The sequence below is a fragment of the Cimex lectularius genome, unplaced genomic scaffold (assembly GCF_000648675.2).
Source record: "Cimex lectularius strain Harlan isolate CLEC.00 unplaced genomic scaffold, Clec_2.1 scaffold98, whole genome shotgun sequence".
Taxonomy (NCBI): Eukaryota; Metazoa; Arthropoda; class Insecta; order Hemiptera; family Cimicidae; genus Cimex; species Cimex lectularius.
The window spans coordinates 198,616-211,272 of record NW_019392897.1 but is presented as its reverse complement, the minus strand read 5'-3'; the positions used below and the strand labels follow the sequence as shown (position 1 = coordinate 211,272).

Below are 12,657 nucleotides of genomic sequence, written 5' to 3'. Positions count from 1 at the left end.
AGTGGGGAGAGGGATTTTATATTTCTTGAGCGCTTTAAAAATATGTTCTCTTTCGGTAGTGTTCAGCGGGCATCCCAGTATGATGTGGTTTCCGTACGCCGTTGAGGTATTGTCGCACGAGCATTTTCTTGTTTGTATAATTCTTATGCATGTGTGATGGGAGTCTTGTGGTTAAACCTCAGTCTACATATAGTAGTAAAGAATTTTCTATTTCTTTTGACATTTGAAAACCACGGTTTAGACTGGATGTTTGGTTGGGAGGTAGAGTACCAGATGCCTTTGCTTTTGGATGATTGTTTGTACTCGCTTTGCCATTTCTTGAGTACTAAGACTATTATGCGATACAATGTCCCAGGCTGAGATCTCTTTGATGTCGTTTCCCGGTAGAGCAGCCTCCTTTGCCAATGCATCAATCCACTGGTTAAACCAGTTGCTGTTATGGCCTTTGACCCAGAGAAGATGAATAGCTATACCGCTTCCGCAGGCTAACAAAATGTTTTTGATCTCTAGAATAATGGTCAGGAGTATTCGTTTTCTTCAGGGCTGTCAGAACACTAAGGCTGTCCGAACAAATTATGGTCTTGGCTGGTTTTGTCTGTTTAATGTATTTTATAGCTTCCCTTATGGCTACAGCTTCAGCGAAGAAGATCGTACACAAAGGTGGGAGTTTAAACTGCCTGGAATAGTCATTATTTATATTAAGTATTGCGGCCCCCACCCCATACTGGGATTTTGAGCCATCTGTATAAACTACCGTAGCCAGCAGGCTTCTACCAGTCTCAAAACAGACCTTAATGTAGTCCTGTTCACCTTTCAATTCCTGTAGGCACGTTATAACCTTAGGTGCGAAGAGTGGAATAAGCCAGTGGAGTTTCGTGTTTGACGAGCGGATGATTTTTCCCAGAGAGATGCTTTTCATTTTCATATGAGTTTCAAGTAGAGGGGGCGTGACTCTAGGTGGTTTGTGGGGTTCACTAAGGGCTGTGGCAGCCAAAGAATCCATTCCCATAACTACAGGATGGTTGGGATCGTGCATTGGAGTAGCAAGGAATTTTGTTGTTAGTCGTTTCCTACTTAGATGCAGTGGTTCCGTATTGGCCTCTACCTTGAGGAAATGAGAGGGGAAGATCCTAATGCCCCGAGGCAAAGCCTTATTGCCCTGTGTTGGACCTTTTCAAGTTTTTTAAAGTGGGATTTGGCTGCACTGCCGTAGACTATCGAACCATAATCAATACATGCGAGAATGAAACCTCATAGTTTAGTAACACAGTTAATTACCTACATGAACATAACAAATCATATTGTACAGTAGAAAAATGATTTATTTTTGGCTGGCTAGTTATCAGGGTTTTTTCTTTTTCTTTTTGAAGACGAAGAAAAGAATTGGCTCTCCCGTAGAAAGCCTAGCTACCTTTCTGATAGAACTTCTGGGACTTTGTTATTTACCTTTTCACATGTGATGAAAAGGCTCTCCAATTGATGCATACCTAAACATTCAAACTTAGCCTAACCTTAGTTTGGCAGGTTTCAGGGTACTGGATATTCCACATATGCAATCACGCTAATAAATACAGACATACTGATTCAAACCTTTCATACCATATGTACAGCTCAAAATTGGGGAGACACTGGGGTATTAATATTTCGCATGTGCCTCACCCCTTTTACTCTAAAACACCTAATCTTAAGCTAATCTAGTTTAGTGGGTCTGTGGGGTCCCGCCACGACCCCCACACATAATCAACACACGCTAATAAATGCATTCATTTCAGGTAGGAAAACCACTTGTGGAAAAGCATCAAATGCAACCATGTGCATTTATTTGCTTCAGGTATTCGATTAACTTTTTGCTGGCATCACTGTTGCGTTTTAATAGCTCTGAGACTCTAAGAAAAGCCACACATGTTCTGCGCGATGCCAATTTTTCACAATTCAGTATATATTTAACGGTTAGTTGTGCGCCACACAGGGCACATCTCCATGGCCTTTTGTTAACAAGGAGATGCCCTTGCGGCCAATTCGCAGTTGAGTCAACACCATTCTCTGATTTTTATCCATCCTCTCCATGGCCCACAGTTTGACCGACAGTTTCACTTCTTTTAATTTGTTGATCATTGTAGCCCAGCATTTCTGCCAAACTTTCCAGCATAAATTTTTGACATAATTTTTGGCGTTCGCTGGGGCACACAGGAGTATGTGGTCATATGGCATTGTTGTTGCTCGTTTGGCAGCTCGGTTGGCATTTACTGTTGGCTTCTGTGTCTACATGGCTCGTAATCCAAGCAATAACATAGTCTGTGCATATAACGCATTGGTTCTCCAATGTTGATCTACTACTGCTACTAATGTAATGTAAGACCAAGAAACCGGTCACTTGTATTTATTTGTTTATTTTCCATAATAACTAGGTATAAAGATTAATATTTGATAGAAAACGTAAGAGAGACGGTTATGGAAGTCTCGAACGGAAAGAACGTAGTGGCACTACCGAACCGTCATTCAGCTTCCTTGATAAGTAGTCAACTCCAAGAGCCTTCTTCGTGCAGTCCTGGAGGAAATCGAAAAATTTTGGAGCTTATCAGATTTCTGATCTCATTTCCTGTAATACTGCTGTATCGTATAGCCTGATGACGGATGAATATAATGTCTCTCTTTTCTGTAGACCTACGTCAACACTGTCCTGGTCATCTAGTGTGAAGACCTGTTTCTCTGAAGCGCCGAAGAACCCTTCCTATTGTAGAGTGACTTACACTCAGTCTCCTGGCGACTTCGCCCTGGTGGTATCCTTAGGGGTAGCATTCGGTTTTTCATCACGGACTCCACAGCATCTGTCCTCTCGGATTTTTTTTTTTTTTTGGTATATACAGCGTGCATCAACTTCTATGTCCACCCATTTAATTCGAAAACGATTAACTTTACCAAAAAATTCTCTTATACAAACCCTACGGTAATTTTGGCTAGGAATAGCGTGGTGGTAACTGATTTAACATAACTTTCTCATCTAGCTGGGAAATGATACTAACTTTGTTATTGTAAATAAGACACCCACATATCTATTGTACTTTTTGATTCTAGAGCTTATTTTATGACACTTTTACTGAAAGGAAAATTTTGATAGGATCGACCATTTCGAGTTATGCTCGACGGAAGAAGCGTGAGAGGGATACTTTTCGAATTAAATAGGTGAACTATAGAAGTTGATCCACCCTGTATAATCGTGCCAATGTATGTTTTTGTGTGTTATGATTGTGAACGCAGTTTACCTTCATATCCGGAAGGAGATGCTTGAATAAAATTAGGAATATGTGGAATAAACTCAATGTAACGACTGAAATATAAGGAAAGGTAGTGAGGACTAGAGGACAGGTTTCAAGAATTTTTGAAAGAAATCGATATTATTTTTAATTTTGTTTCCGAGTCTGTGCTGTCTATTGATAGGAGAATGGTACAGTATGGGGGGAATGGTATTTTGGACACTTGAACAATGGGGGCTGTTCTCTTAACATATGAACGACGGTTTGGTTTGTGGCAATCAGATAACCGGAACCGTGTGTGGAGAAGACTTGGAATACGCTATGTATGCGCCAAGTGTGATTCACAGCCTTTATAAGACAGTCAGTTATGGTATGGGGGTGGAATCGACGTCCATTCCCGTACCGAACTGATTATCATAAAGAATCCATTTATAGGGGACTTTCTTTTAATGCAACCGTTCCACTGCACGTAGCTCTAGCAGTTGGAGGGTGTGAGGATTACCACAATCAATTGGCTGGCCAGCATGTTCTCCTGACATGAAGCGCACAGAATACTTAAGGGTATTCTACCCCCTCGGACAGCATCTCCCCATATCAACCTACAACCTTTCGAATTTTACCTCATTTTTGCCATTTTTCAAATGTCGTGTAATCAGGATTTGATTCTCGGCGACATATGAAGTCGCCACGGGGTGCCGTTAGTGAAGCTAAATTTCGTTTTACCTATTAAATCCATTATATTTAGTGGTCTATTGACCAAATTACTTCTTTCAATTAATTAATCTTTTTATGTATGGTTTTTGGTCGAAATGAAAAAGTTAGAGTCACGAGCGGGATTCGAACCCACGACCTTCGGTGGATCGAAGTCACGATAGCTCACGTGGATCGCTGTTTAGGGCCACAGGAAGCGTTCGATGGCGAGAGACGATCGTTTTAATGCTCTGACCGCATTACAAACCGTCATGGCTTCTTTGAAAGGTAGAGAGGCATCGAGTAGAAAGGCGACTATTCGCAAATCAGCATCTCGCTTGGACTCTTGAACAATGGGCAACTGTTCACAGAGTGCCGGTTTGGTCATCAGATGACCGGGAGAACTATTTGTTTCAGTTGCCATGTGTGAGTTGCCGTTTCAAAACAGTTTAGCTATGGGGTGGAATCAACGTCCATGCCCGTACCGAACTGATTATCATAAAGAATGGATCTTGATTGCACTAAGTTACTATTGAGAAAATTCTTCTGTAATCTTTTTATTGGGGACAACCTCGTGTTACACCTAGTTGTGTCCCATTACTTGGAGGAGGTGAGGATTACCCGATGAATTGGTCAGCACTTTCTCGTGACATGAATCCCATCGAACACCTATAGGATATGATAAAGAGACGGGTTAGCATCGTTCGCCGTCTCCCACAAGCGTTGAACAGCTTCAAACCTCTCTTAGAGAAGAACTTACTTGTTTACTCGATGCCTAGGAGACTTAAGCCCTCAGCAAGGCTAGAGAAGATAGTACGCGTTATAAGAGCATAACTAGGTAATAAATTGTTAGTTAAATTTTAATATATCAGTAAATAATTTTCAGTTGTTTTGGTGAATTTTCGTCCAAGCCATCGTAATTATAATAAAGATAAGAAATTATAAGAATATTATGTTAAACGCGGAAAATAAAACGGCCAATTGCCAAACTTGGAAAAAAACTTCTGAAAAAATATGACTGATTTTGGCTTGAAGTTTAGAAGGTTCGGTTTCTCCATGGGTGGAAAAGAATCTTTGCAGAAACTGGAGTCCTCCATTTTGTAAAGATTCTAAAAAGAGCTAAACAGACGGATGGATAAAACATTGAACAAAAATGTTTTGAAGTAATAACTTAATTTCTTAATTTTATTAAATAGTACAATCAAAATATGTATATTAGTGCGGCATAAAGTACATTCTTGATGACTATAATTTACCCCATTATATTTAGTCGTCTATTGGCGAAATTAGAACTTTCAATGAATTAATCTTTTTATGTAAGGTTTTTGGTTAAAATGAAAAAGTAAGTGTCACGAACGGGATTCGAACCCACGACATGATAAAGGACGGGTTAGACATCGTTCGCCGCCTCCAAGAAAAGTTTCATACCGCTCGTGATGAAGAATGTGATTCTATTTGTCTAAGAGATTTAAGGCCCTCTGGGAGGTCAGAGGAGGCAATAATTATTATTAAGAGCAAGCTAGCTAACAAATTTTTAGTTAAATTCTAAATGATCACTAAATGATTTGCCGGTGGTTCAGCGAGTTTTCTTTCAAACCGTCAAAATTAAACAATTTTTATTAAAACTCGCGAATATCTGATCTCATGTAATTTTATTTATATTAAAATAAGTATATTGTAATTAATGACAAAAATGTATATATGTAGTTTGAAAAAACAACAAAATACGTGTGCTCGGTTTATAAAGATTGTGCGAATCTGATAATACAAGGAAAACGGGGGGTTAGAAGACCCACCAGTTCGTGCTGGTTAAAACTTTTCGATTATGTGTTAATAAAATAGAAAAATAAGATGTCTTTTTAAAAATGAAAAATACGAAAAAAAAAACAACAAAGTTTATAAGGATATGAATACGAAATATTTTCAGAAGCATCGGACGGATCGGACCGCCTCTGGTGTAAATCCCGGCCCAATCATCAGGAGTCGGTCTTCTTCCTGTACATCGTCTTGTTCCGTTGTTCAAGAAGATGATGGGAAAAAGTTAAAAAGAGCCATGAAGCATCAATCGGAATGAAATGACGGAAATGTGATGGGGGCTCGAAGACCGTTACCGCAACGACCGCGGCCCTCCTCATACTCTCAGGACTCAGTCTGCTCAGTGCCTTCCCCATGACAACATGCTCCGGATTCTTCCTCTCCTTTTTTTCTTCAACCGCGTAAGTGTTTAAACAAAATTGTTACTAATTTAACTCTGACAAAATTGACCAATACGTTTTTAATTCAAAATTATTATTAAGAAAACAAGAAAATACATAAATACACGAAAGAACACACAACATATACACATAAATAAATAAATGCATGTAAATATTTCATAAAAGGCGTTGGAATAAGAATGACATATTGAATAATTTTTTAAAATGTGTTATTATATGCCAAGATGCAAATTTTTAAATGAAAAAATTTCCTGCGGCAAACATCAATTTATCTGTAATCGCTTGGAAAAATTTGGAATTATTCTTGTCACTTTCATAGGTGATCGCATTTTGAAAAAAAATTCACACTTAATTAATACAGCTTTTTATGTAGTTTTTGGGCATTTTCCGACAATTTAACCACTTGTAATCGTCTGGGTTGAAACGACACTCAATTGTGTTAAAAAATTACTTTAGCTGAAAAAAAATTGTCTTAATTTCAAATTATAATTTAATAATATTGAAATATAAATATAAAAACGTGGCTTATTAAGCAATTCTAGACGACACTATCGAATAATTGAAACAAAAATTTGCTAAGTCTAACAAAAGTAAAAAAAAAAAAAAAAAAAATTATATTGAGAATAATTTTAACGTCTTTATAATATGTAAAGACGTTTGTATGTACAGAGTAAAATTTAAAAAAGGTGTGTAGAGATTAGTGACCGTTAATCGATAATTATTCAGATATCGTGAGATGCGGTCGGGAGTAACCCCCCTCCCGACCGCATCTCACGATATCTGAATAATTAAAAAAGGTATATATTCTTCCATCAATTTGTTAGAATGTATTAATTGATGCTTAATACCAAGAGCTTCGCGAAAAATTCAATTTTTTGTTTACTAGTTTCAATTGATATAGTACATATATACTTATATACATATTGTATTACTTTAGCACAAACAGCTCTTAATGTGATGGAACCAAAGTTATATGGTCGAATGTCATGGTACACCGTATTAACTCTTAATCAAAGTCCCACTAAGTCCCATTTTTTAATTTTAAAAAGCGATTTTCTACCATTCAGCTATTTATTATAGTTTTCTTTGGCATATATTTATTTTTCTCTACGAATTTGCGTACTGTAAATCCGAGGATTTTTAATAACCTAAAGTTTTAAACTTAGCGAAAAATCGATAAATTGATAAACGTCTTCGTTGGAAGACTTGGCCAGGATTTCCTGTTTCCACTCATCATATTCAAACAAAGGATCTCTTAAGAAATTCTTTCATTATAACACAACTGAATGTGTTATAATTTTTATTATAATAATTCGTTGCTATCGTAAGCTTTCTTATAGTAGTACTTGGGAGAAAATAAAACGAATGTTATATTTATTTATACGTGTACGTACAGACTCTGTGACTGATCGAGATTCTTTAAAATATTTAAGAAAATTGTAATTTGGCGAATACATTATTGAGTTTATGTCTTCTCGCCGCTTAATCACTCTTCAACCACTTCGTTATTTCGGCTTTACCAAAATTTGGCTTCAGGGGATTACACTCGCCATGGGGGGCACTTTCAACACGACACACAAGAATGGCACATCTACACGGAAAACAAACACTTTGAGCCCCGAAGATAATCTCAATAAAGATCGAAACGTTGGCACGATAAAGAAAATGTTTTTCTAAAACCAAAGGAGAGGCTTTAGAGAGCCAACTAGGGCAAAATGGGATACACATACGTCAAATACTATATACAATAAAGCAATCCTGCTCCCTCAAAAATCGGAACAGGAGAGCAAAATACACGCTGCCGTGCTCAAGCACAAATTCTCATATCGGGTAGCAATAGTCATTACTCATAGTAATCTCTCATACTCGCTCTCTATACGGAGTCAAGGATGACACCCTTCAATTAAGTGGGTCACATCTAGCAACGGACAGATACGCTAAAAATAAGTGGCCGTGAGTCGGATGAAGATGGTCACATCTAGCAACTTTCCTCTACATTTTGGATAGATGCGCTAAAAATAAGTGACCGTGTGTCAACCATGCACGGCCTATTCTTAATCGGATGAAGATGGTCACATCTAGCAACTGTCCTCTACATTTCGGATAGATACGCTAAAAATAAGTGACCGTGTGTCAACCATGCACGGCCTATTCTTAATCGGATGAAGGTGGTCACATCTAGAACTGTCCTCTACATTTCGGATAGATACGCTAAAAATAAGTGGCCGTGTGTCAACCATGCATGGCCTATTATTAGCCGGGTGAAGATGATCCCCATTTACGTTGACCGAATTCTTCATACGTAGAAAGCTTCTTTGCCGATCCGGCTCTCCGAAGCTGTTACATATTCCGTTTTAGCACTGCCTGAAGGAGATTTTAGTATTCCTATTATAATGTCAGTTTTTGTTTTGTTATTGATATGACCTTTTTATGTAAAATGCAGTTTTAATAATGTTCTTTATGTCCCACTAATGTTTATTGCATTGTTTAATAAAATTTAGGTGTTACTTTAAAACATTTTTGTTCAATATTTTAACCATCGTCTGTTTAATCGATTTTATTAAATCTTTACAAAATGGAGTTCTCCAGTTTCCGCAAAGGTTCTTTTCCACCCATGGAGGTATCTTACCTTCTAAACTTCAAGCCAAAATCAGTCATATTTTTCCATCTTGGCATTGATTAATAAAACATTCGAAACAGGGGTTGAGAAGTGTAGAATTCTTCCCCTTTAAAAAAAATATATTTTCAAGTTTGGCAATTGCCCGGCAGTTGGGCATGTTTTCTTTTCCGCGTTTAAGAAAATAATATTCTTATATTTCTAATACTTGTATAAGAAATGATGCTAATTCGACGTGAAACAGCAAAAGTTGATCGCTATTAATTCCATACTTACTTTTTTGATACAACAAATTAAATTAATAGTATATAACATTGGAATTATAAACATTATAAACAGACAAGAAGGTTTTCAAGAAAAATAAAATAATGTATAGTCAAAAAAAGAACTCTAAGAAAGAACACTTGCTTAAATCGAACAAATTTTCTGAATTTAAAGATCATCCAAATGAAATAAAACACAATTTCAATGTAACTTTAAATACAACAGTGTTACAATCGGTTTAGGCGTTGACACGGCGCTCATCATTGTAAGGCATAGGTCCCTGGTTCGAATCCTGCGGTCCTGCTTCGAACCCGACATATTTACAAATGAGTAAAAAAAAAACAACACCACCCGAGTGTTAGATCTCTGCTGTTGCGAATTCTCAACAGAGGGAGAACAGGGAGGGAACTAATCGGTTTGAGAAATTTGGAATGAAAAAATTTAAAATTAAACCTGAATTATTATACAGGAATCGTAGCCCTCTCAAGGCACTCTCAACACGACACGCAAGAATGGCACAATTACACAGAAGACACACACTTTGAGCCCTGAAGATGATCTCAATAAAGATCGAAACGTTGGCACGATAAAGAAAATGTTTTTCTGAAACCTACATCACACCAGACCGCATCTCACGATTCCTGAATAATTATCGATTAACGGTCACTAATCACCACACATTAAACCTGAAGATAAATGCCTAAAAAATATAATATATTTTGATCTACCTCCTATTTTAAAAATGTACTTAAATAATATTTGACATAAAAATTAATCACTAATTTAAAATTATACAGTATTTAATAGGATAATATTTAGTTGTGTTGTAATTCACGTTTTTCGCATGTTCAAAAATAGAGTAGCATCAAAAACCATCTTCTCATTGGAAAGTCGCGTTGGTTGAGGATTCACTCTTACAATTGTTGTTGAGACGTGTTTGTAACTCCTTTAAACTGATGATGGGCGTTTAATGCTTGAAATCCGGATAGTTGTAAACAACAAATGTGAGTAGAACCATTATTTACACAAAGTGAATCCTCGTGCTCACCCCCACCTTCATAATTTCTATTTCTACAGATTTCCGAATGCCATTATCAGAATCATGCATGATTGTGAACGTTAATTAAGCACTTCTTACAAATTTATGGAAAACGAACGTTTGATTAACCAATGTTTAATTAAAAAATTGATTAAAACTTTTATGTTTTGGAAAATCCAATTTTATTGAGTGGCGGTTATAATCGGGAATTCTTCGTCATGGAAGAAGGTCAATTCAGCTGAAAAGAACCATTATTCCTTAATGATCAGGTGCAAAAGAGAAAACCCCTTTTACCCTTCAACAACTGTATTGTTCACGCCGAAAAAAACCTTATTTGATTAGCTCCTACTTAATTAGCAAACGTTTGCATATCTAAAAGCATATTTGAAAACATTGTCCCCTCGCGAGAACATAATCGTGTAACTCACGCAAACATAAAATTATTGATGACAATTAAATCTTTTAAAATAGGAATTTATCTCATTTCTTGAAGTCCGAACCATTAAGTATCTCCGTTTTTACTACCTTTTACACGTCACTGACTCCAAGCTATCATAAAGACGAAGTAGGTACTTTTTTGGACGATACATTATTTTATTTATCTTTAAACCTTCTTGACCTTTGAATCTTTTATGTTTATAATTCCAATGTTATATTGTATTAATATGCTTGTATTAATTGTTTAATGCTTAAAATCCGGATCGTTATAAACAAATCTGACAGTAGAACCATGTTTACAAGAAGTTGGAAAATCTGTTTTCAAATCTCAAATAGAAAAATAATTCAAATATAGGTTTATTGATTGATATTAAATATAGAAAATCGTCAAATATTAATTTAAAACGTAAATTGGTTGTTAAAAAGCGTCACAGTTGAGATTATACGCGTCGGACAGGTTGGTTTTAAATAGAACAATCATCGATAATAGGCCACACTCCACATGAGATCTCCCTTCTATGGAATACTGGATATGGAATAGCTGTGAAAAGGCTGGGCGAAAAATTGCTAATAACACATTTTTGAACTCGTGTAACGGCATGCGATTCGAATCATCGCCGTCATAGGGCGTTTAAGGACATCGTTTTCGACTAAATTACGTTTTTGTACCTTTTATACTGCTAAGCATAAAGTATGACGACAAAATAGATTTTTTTTCCATCACATTTCTACAATACTTTTTTAATATAGTTAGGCTATTGTACGGTTAGGAACCGTAAGTTAATGAACAATAATACTTTGGAAGGTCAAAATTAGATCATCGGAGTATCTATCCGAAGGCGTGGGTTCGAATCCCATGATTTTATCTCAAATTTCTTGTTCATAATTTAGTTTACAATAAAATAATTAAAGTTAAAACTAAATTAAATGCCAATAAAAAATAATAATATTATTACAAGTAATTGCTCTTGTACATTCATAAAATAGTCAATGAAAGTGTGGTTCCTTGAATCTGAAAATGGAAGAATAAAAAAAACCTGTCTTGTTAGAAGTAATTTTTTTAGACAATAATATTGGTCAAGAAAGTAGTGTACAGTGGAACTCTTAGAAAGCCCGAGAGTTTTTCAACTTTCTTTCATCTAAAGTAACAAACTTCGCAATTTTAACTTTACAAATGCCACACTGAGACAATCAAACAGCAGAATTAACGACATACAAGGCGCTTTCAACACGCCTCACAAGAATGACACATCAACACGGAAAACAATCACTTTGAGGCCTGAAGATGATCTCAATAAAGATCGAAACGTTGGCACGATAAAGAAAATGCTTTTCTAAAACATACATCATACCAGACCGCATCTTACGATCTCCGAATAAAATAACAAAGTTTTACTTACAATTTTTCATTAACGAAGCCGCATGCCTTTCAGCATTGTACTGGGATAGGCATAAAGATATCGACTGTGGAATAATAGATTGAGAAGTAGATGGATAAGTAAATATATTCAATTCACTAGTTTCGTGGTCCGCTTGATCAATTAATATATTACAATTAATTATTTATATCAACTGAAAACCTTAATTAATAGTAAATATATTGTTTGATAAAGAGAATAGAAGAGGAGAGATAAGAAGATATAGAGTTGACGTTGTTATCCACGTATTCACACATGGTTGCCATATGCAACAAATCGTGCATTTAAGTCGCTAAACTTTACAATAAAAATGAGTCATCCATACGTGAAATAATCTAAAACAGTGCAAAAATTCGTTCTTGTGGTTCAACAACGCGCAGGCTTCCAAGCCGGTTACGAAAGTTCGCGAGAGTGGTGTGATTTCATGTCGTGGGTGGGTGCATACCTGTTGATGTATGTACAAAAACAAAAACTGAAATATGTGTACGTAAGTTATGCGTAAAATTGCCGACACGCGATGTGTCTGATTAGTATGCAGATAGATGAAAATTATTTGAGGTGTTTCCTATTATCCACGGCAACCGTTATACGCGGTTTTCTTCGTACGTATCCCCCGCGGATAACAAGAGTGTGCTATAGATAAAGAAAGGAGAGAGACAGTGAGAGAAAGAGAGAGAGAGAGAGAGAGAGAGAGAGAGAGAGAGAGAGAGAGAGAGATAGA

General features: G+C 36.4%; 2 protein-coding genes across 2 annotated transcripts in view; one reads left to right on the top strand and one right to left on the bottom strand.

Moving 5' to 3' along the window:
* The window catches only part of LOC106664218 (MORN repeat-containing protein 3-like), a 106,708-nt gene that overhangs the window by 22,060 nt on the left and 71,991 nt on the right, over positions 1-12,657 (bottom strand). The window lies entirely within an intron of this gene.
* Positions 6,085-12,657, top strand: part of LOC106664314 (sortilin-related receptor-like) — a 74,897-nt gene continuing 68,324 nt past the window's right edge. The window contains exon 1 of the mRNA XM_014389931.2: positions 6,085-6,160. Within this exon, the coding sequence (XP_014245417.1) occupies positions 6,122-6,160 (39 nt within the window). The 5' untranslated portion in view covers positions 6,085-6,121. The remainder of the gene's footprint in view (positions 6,161-12,657) is intronic.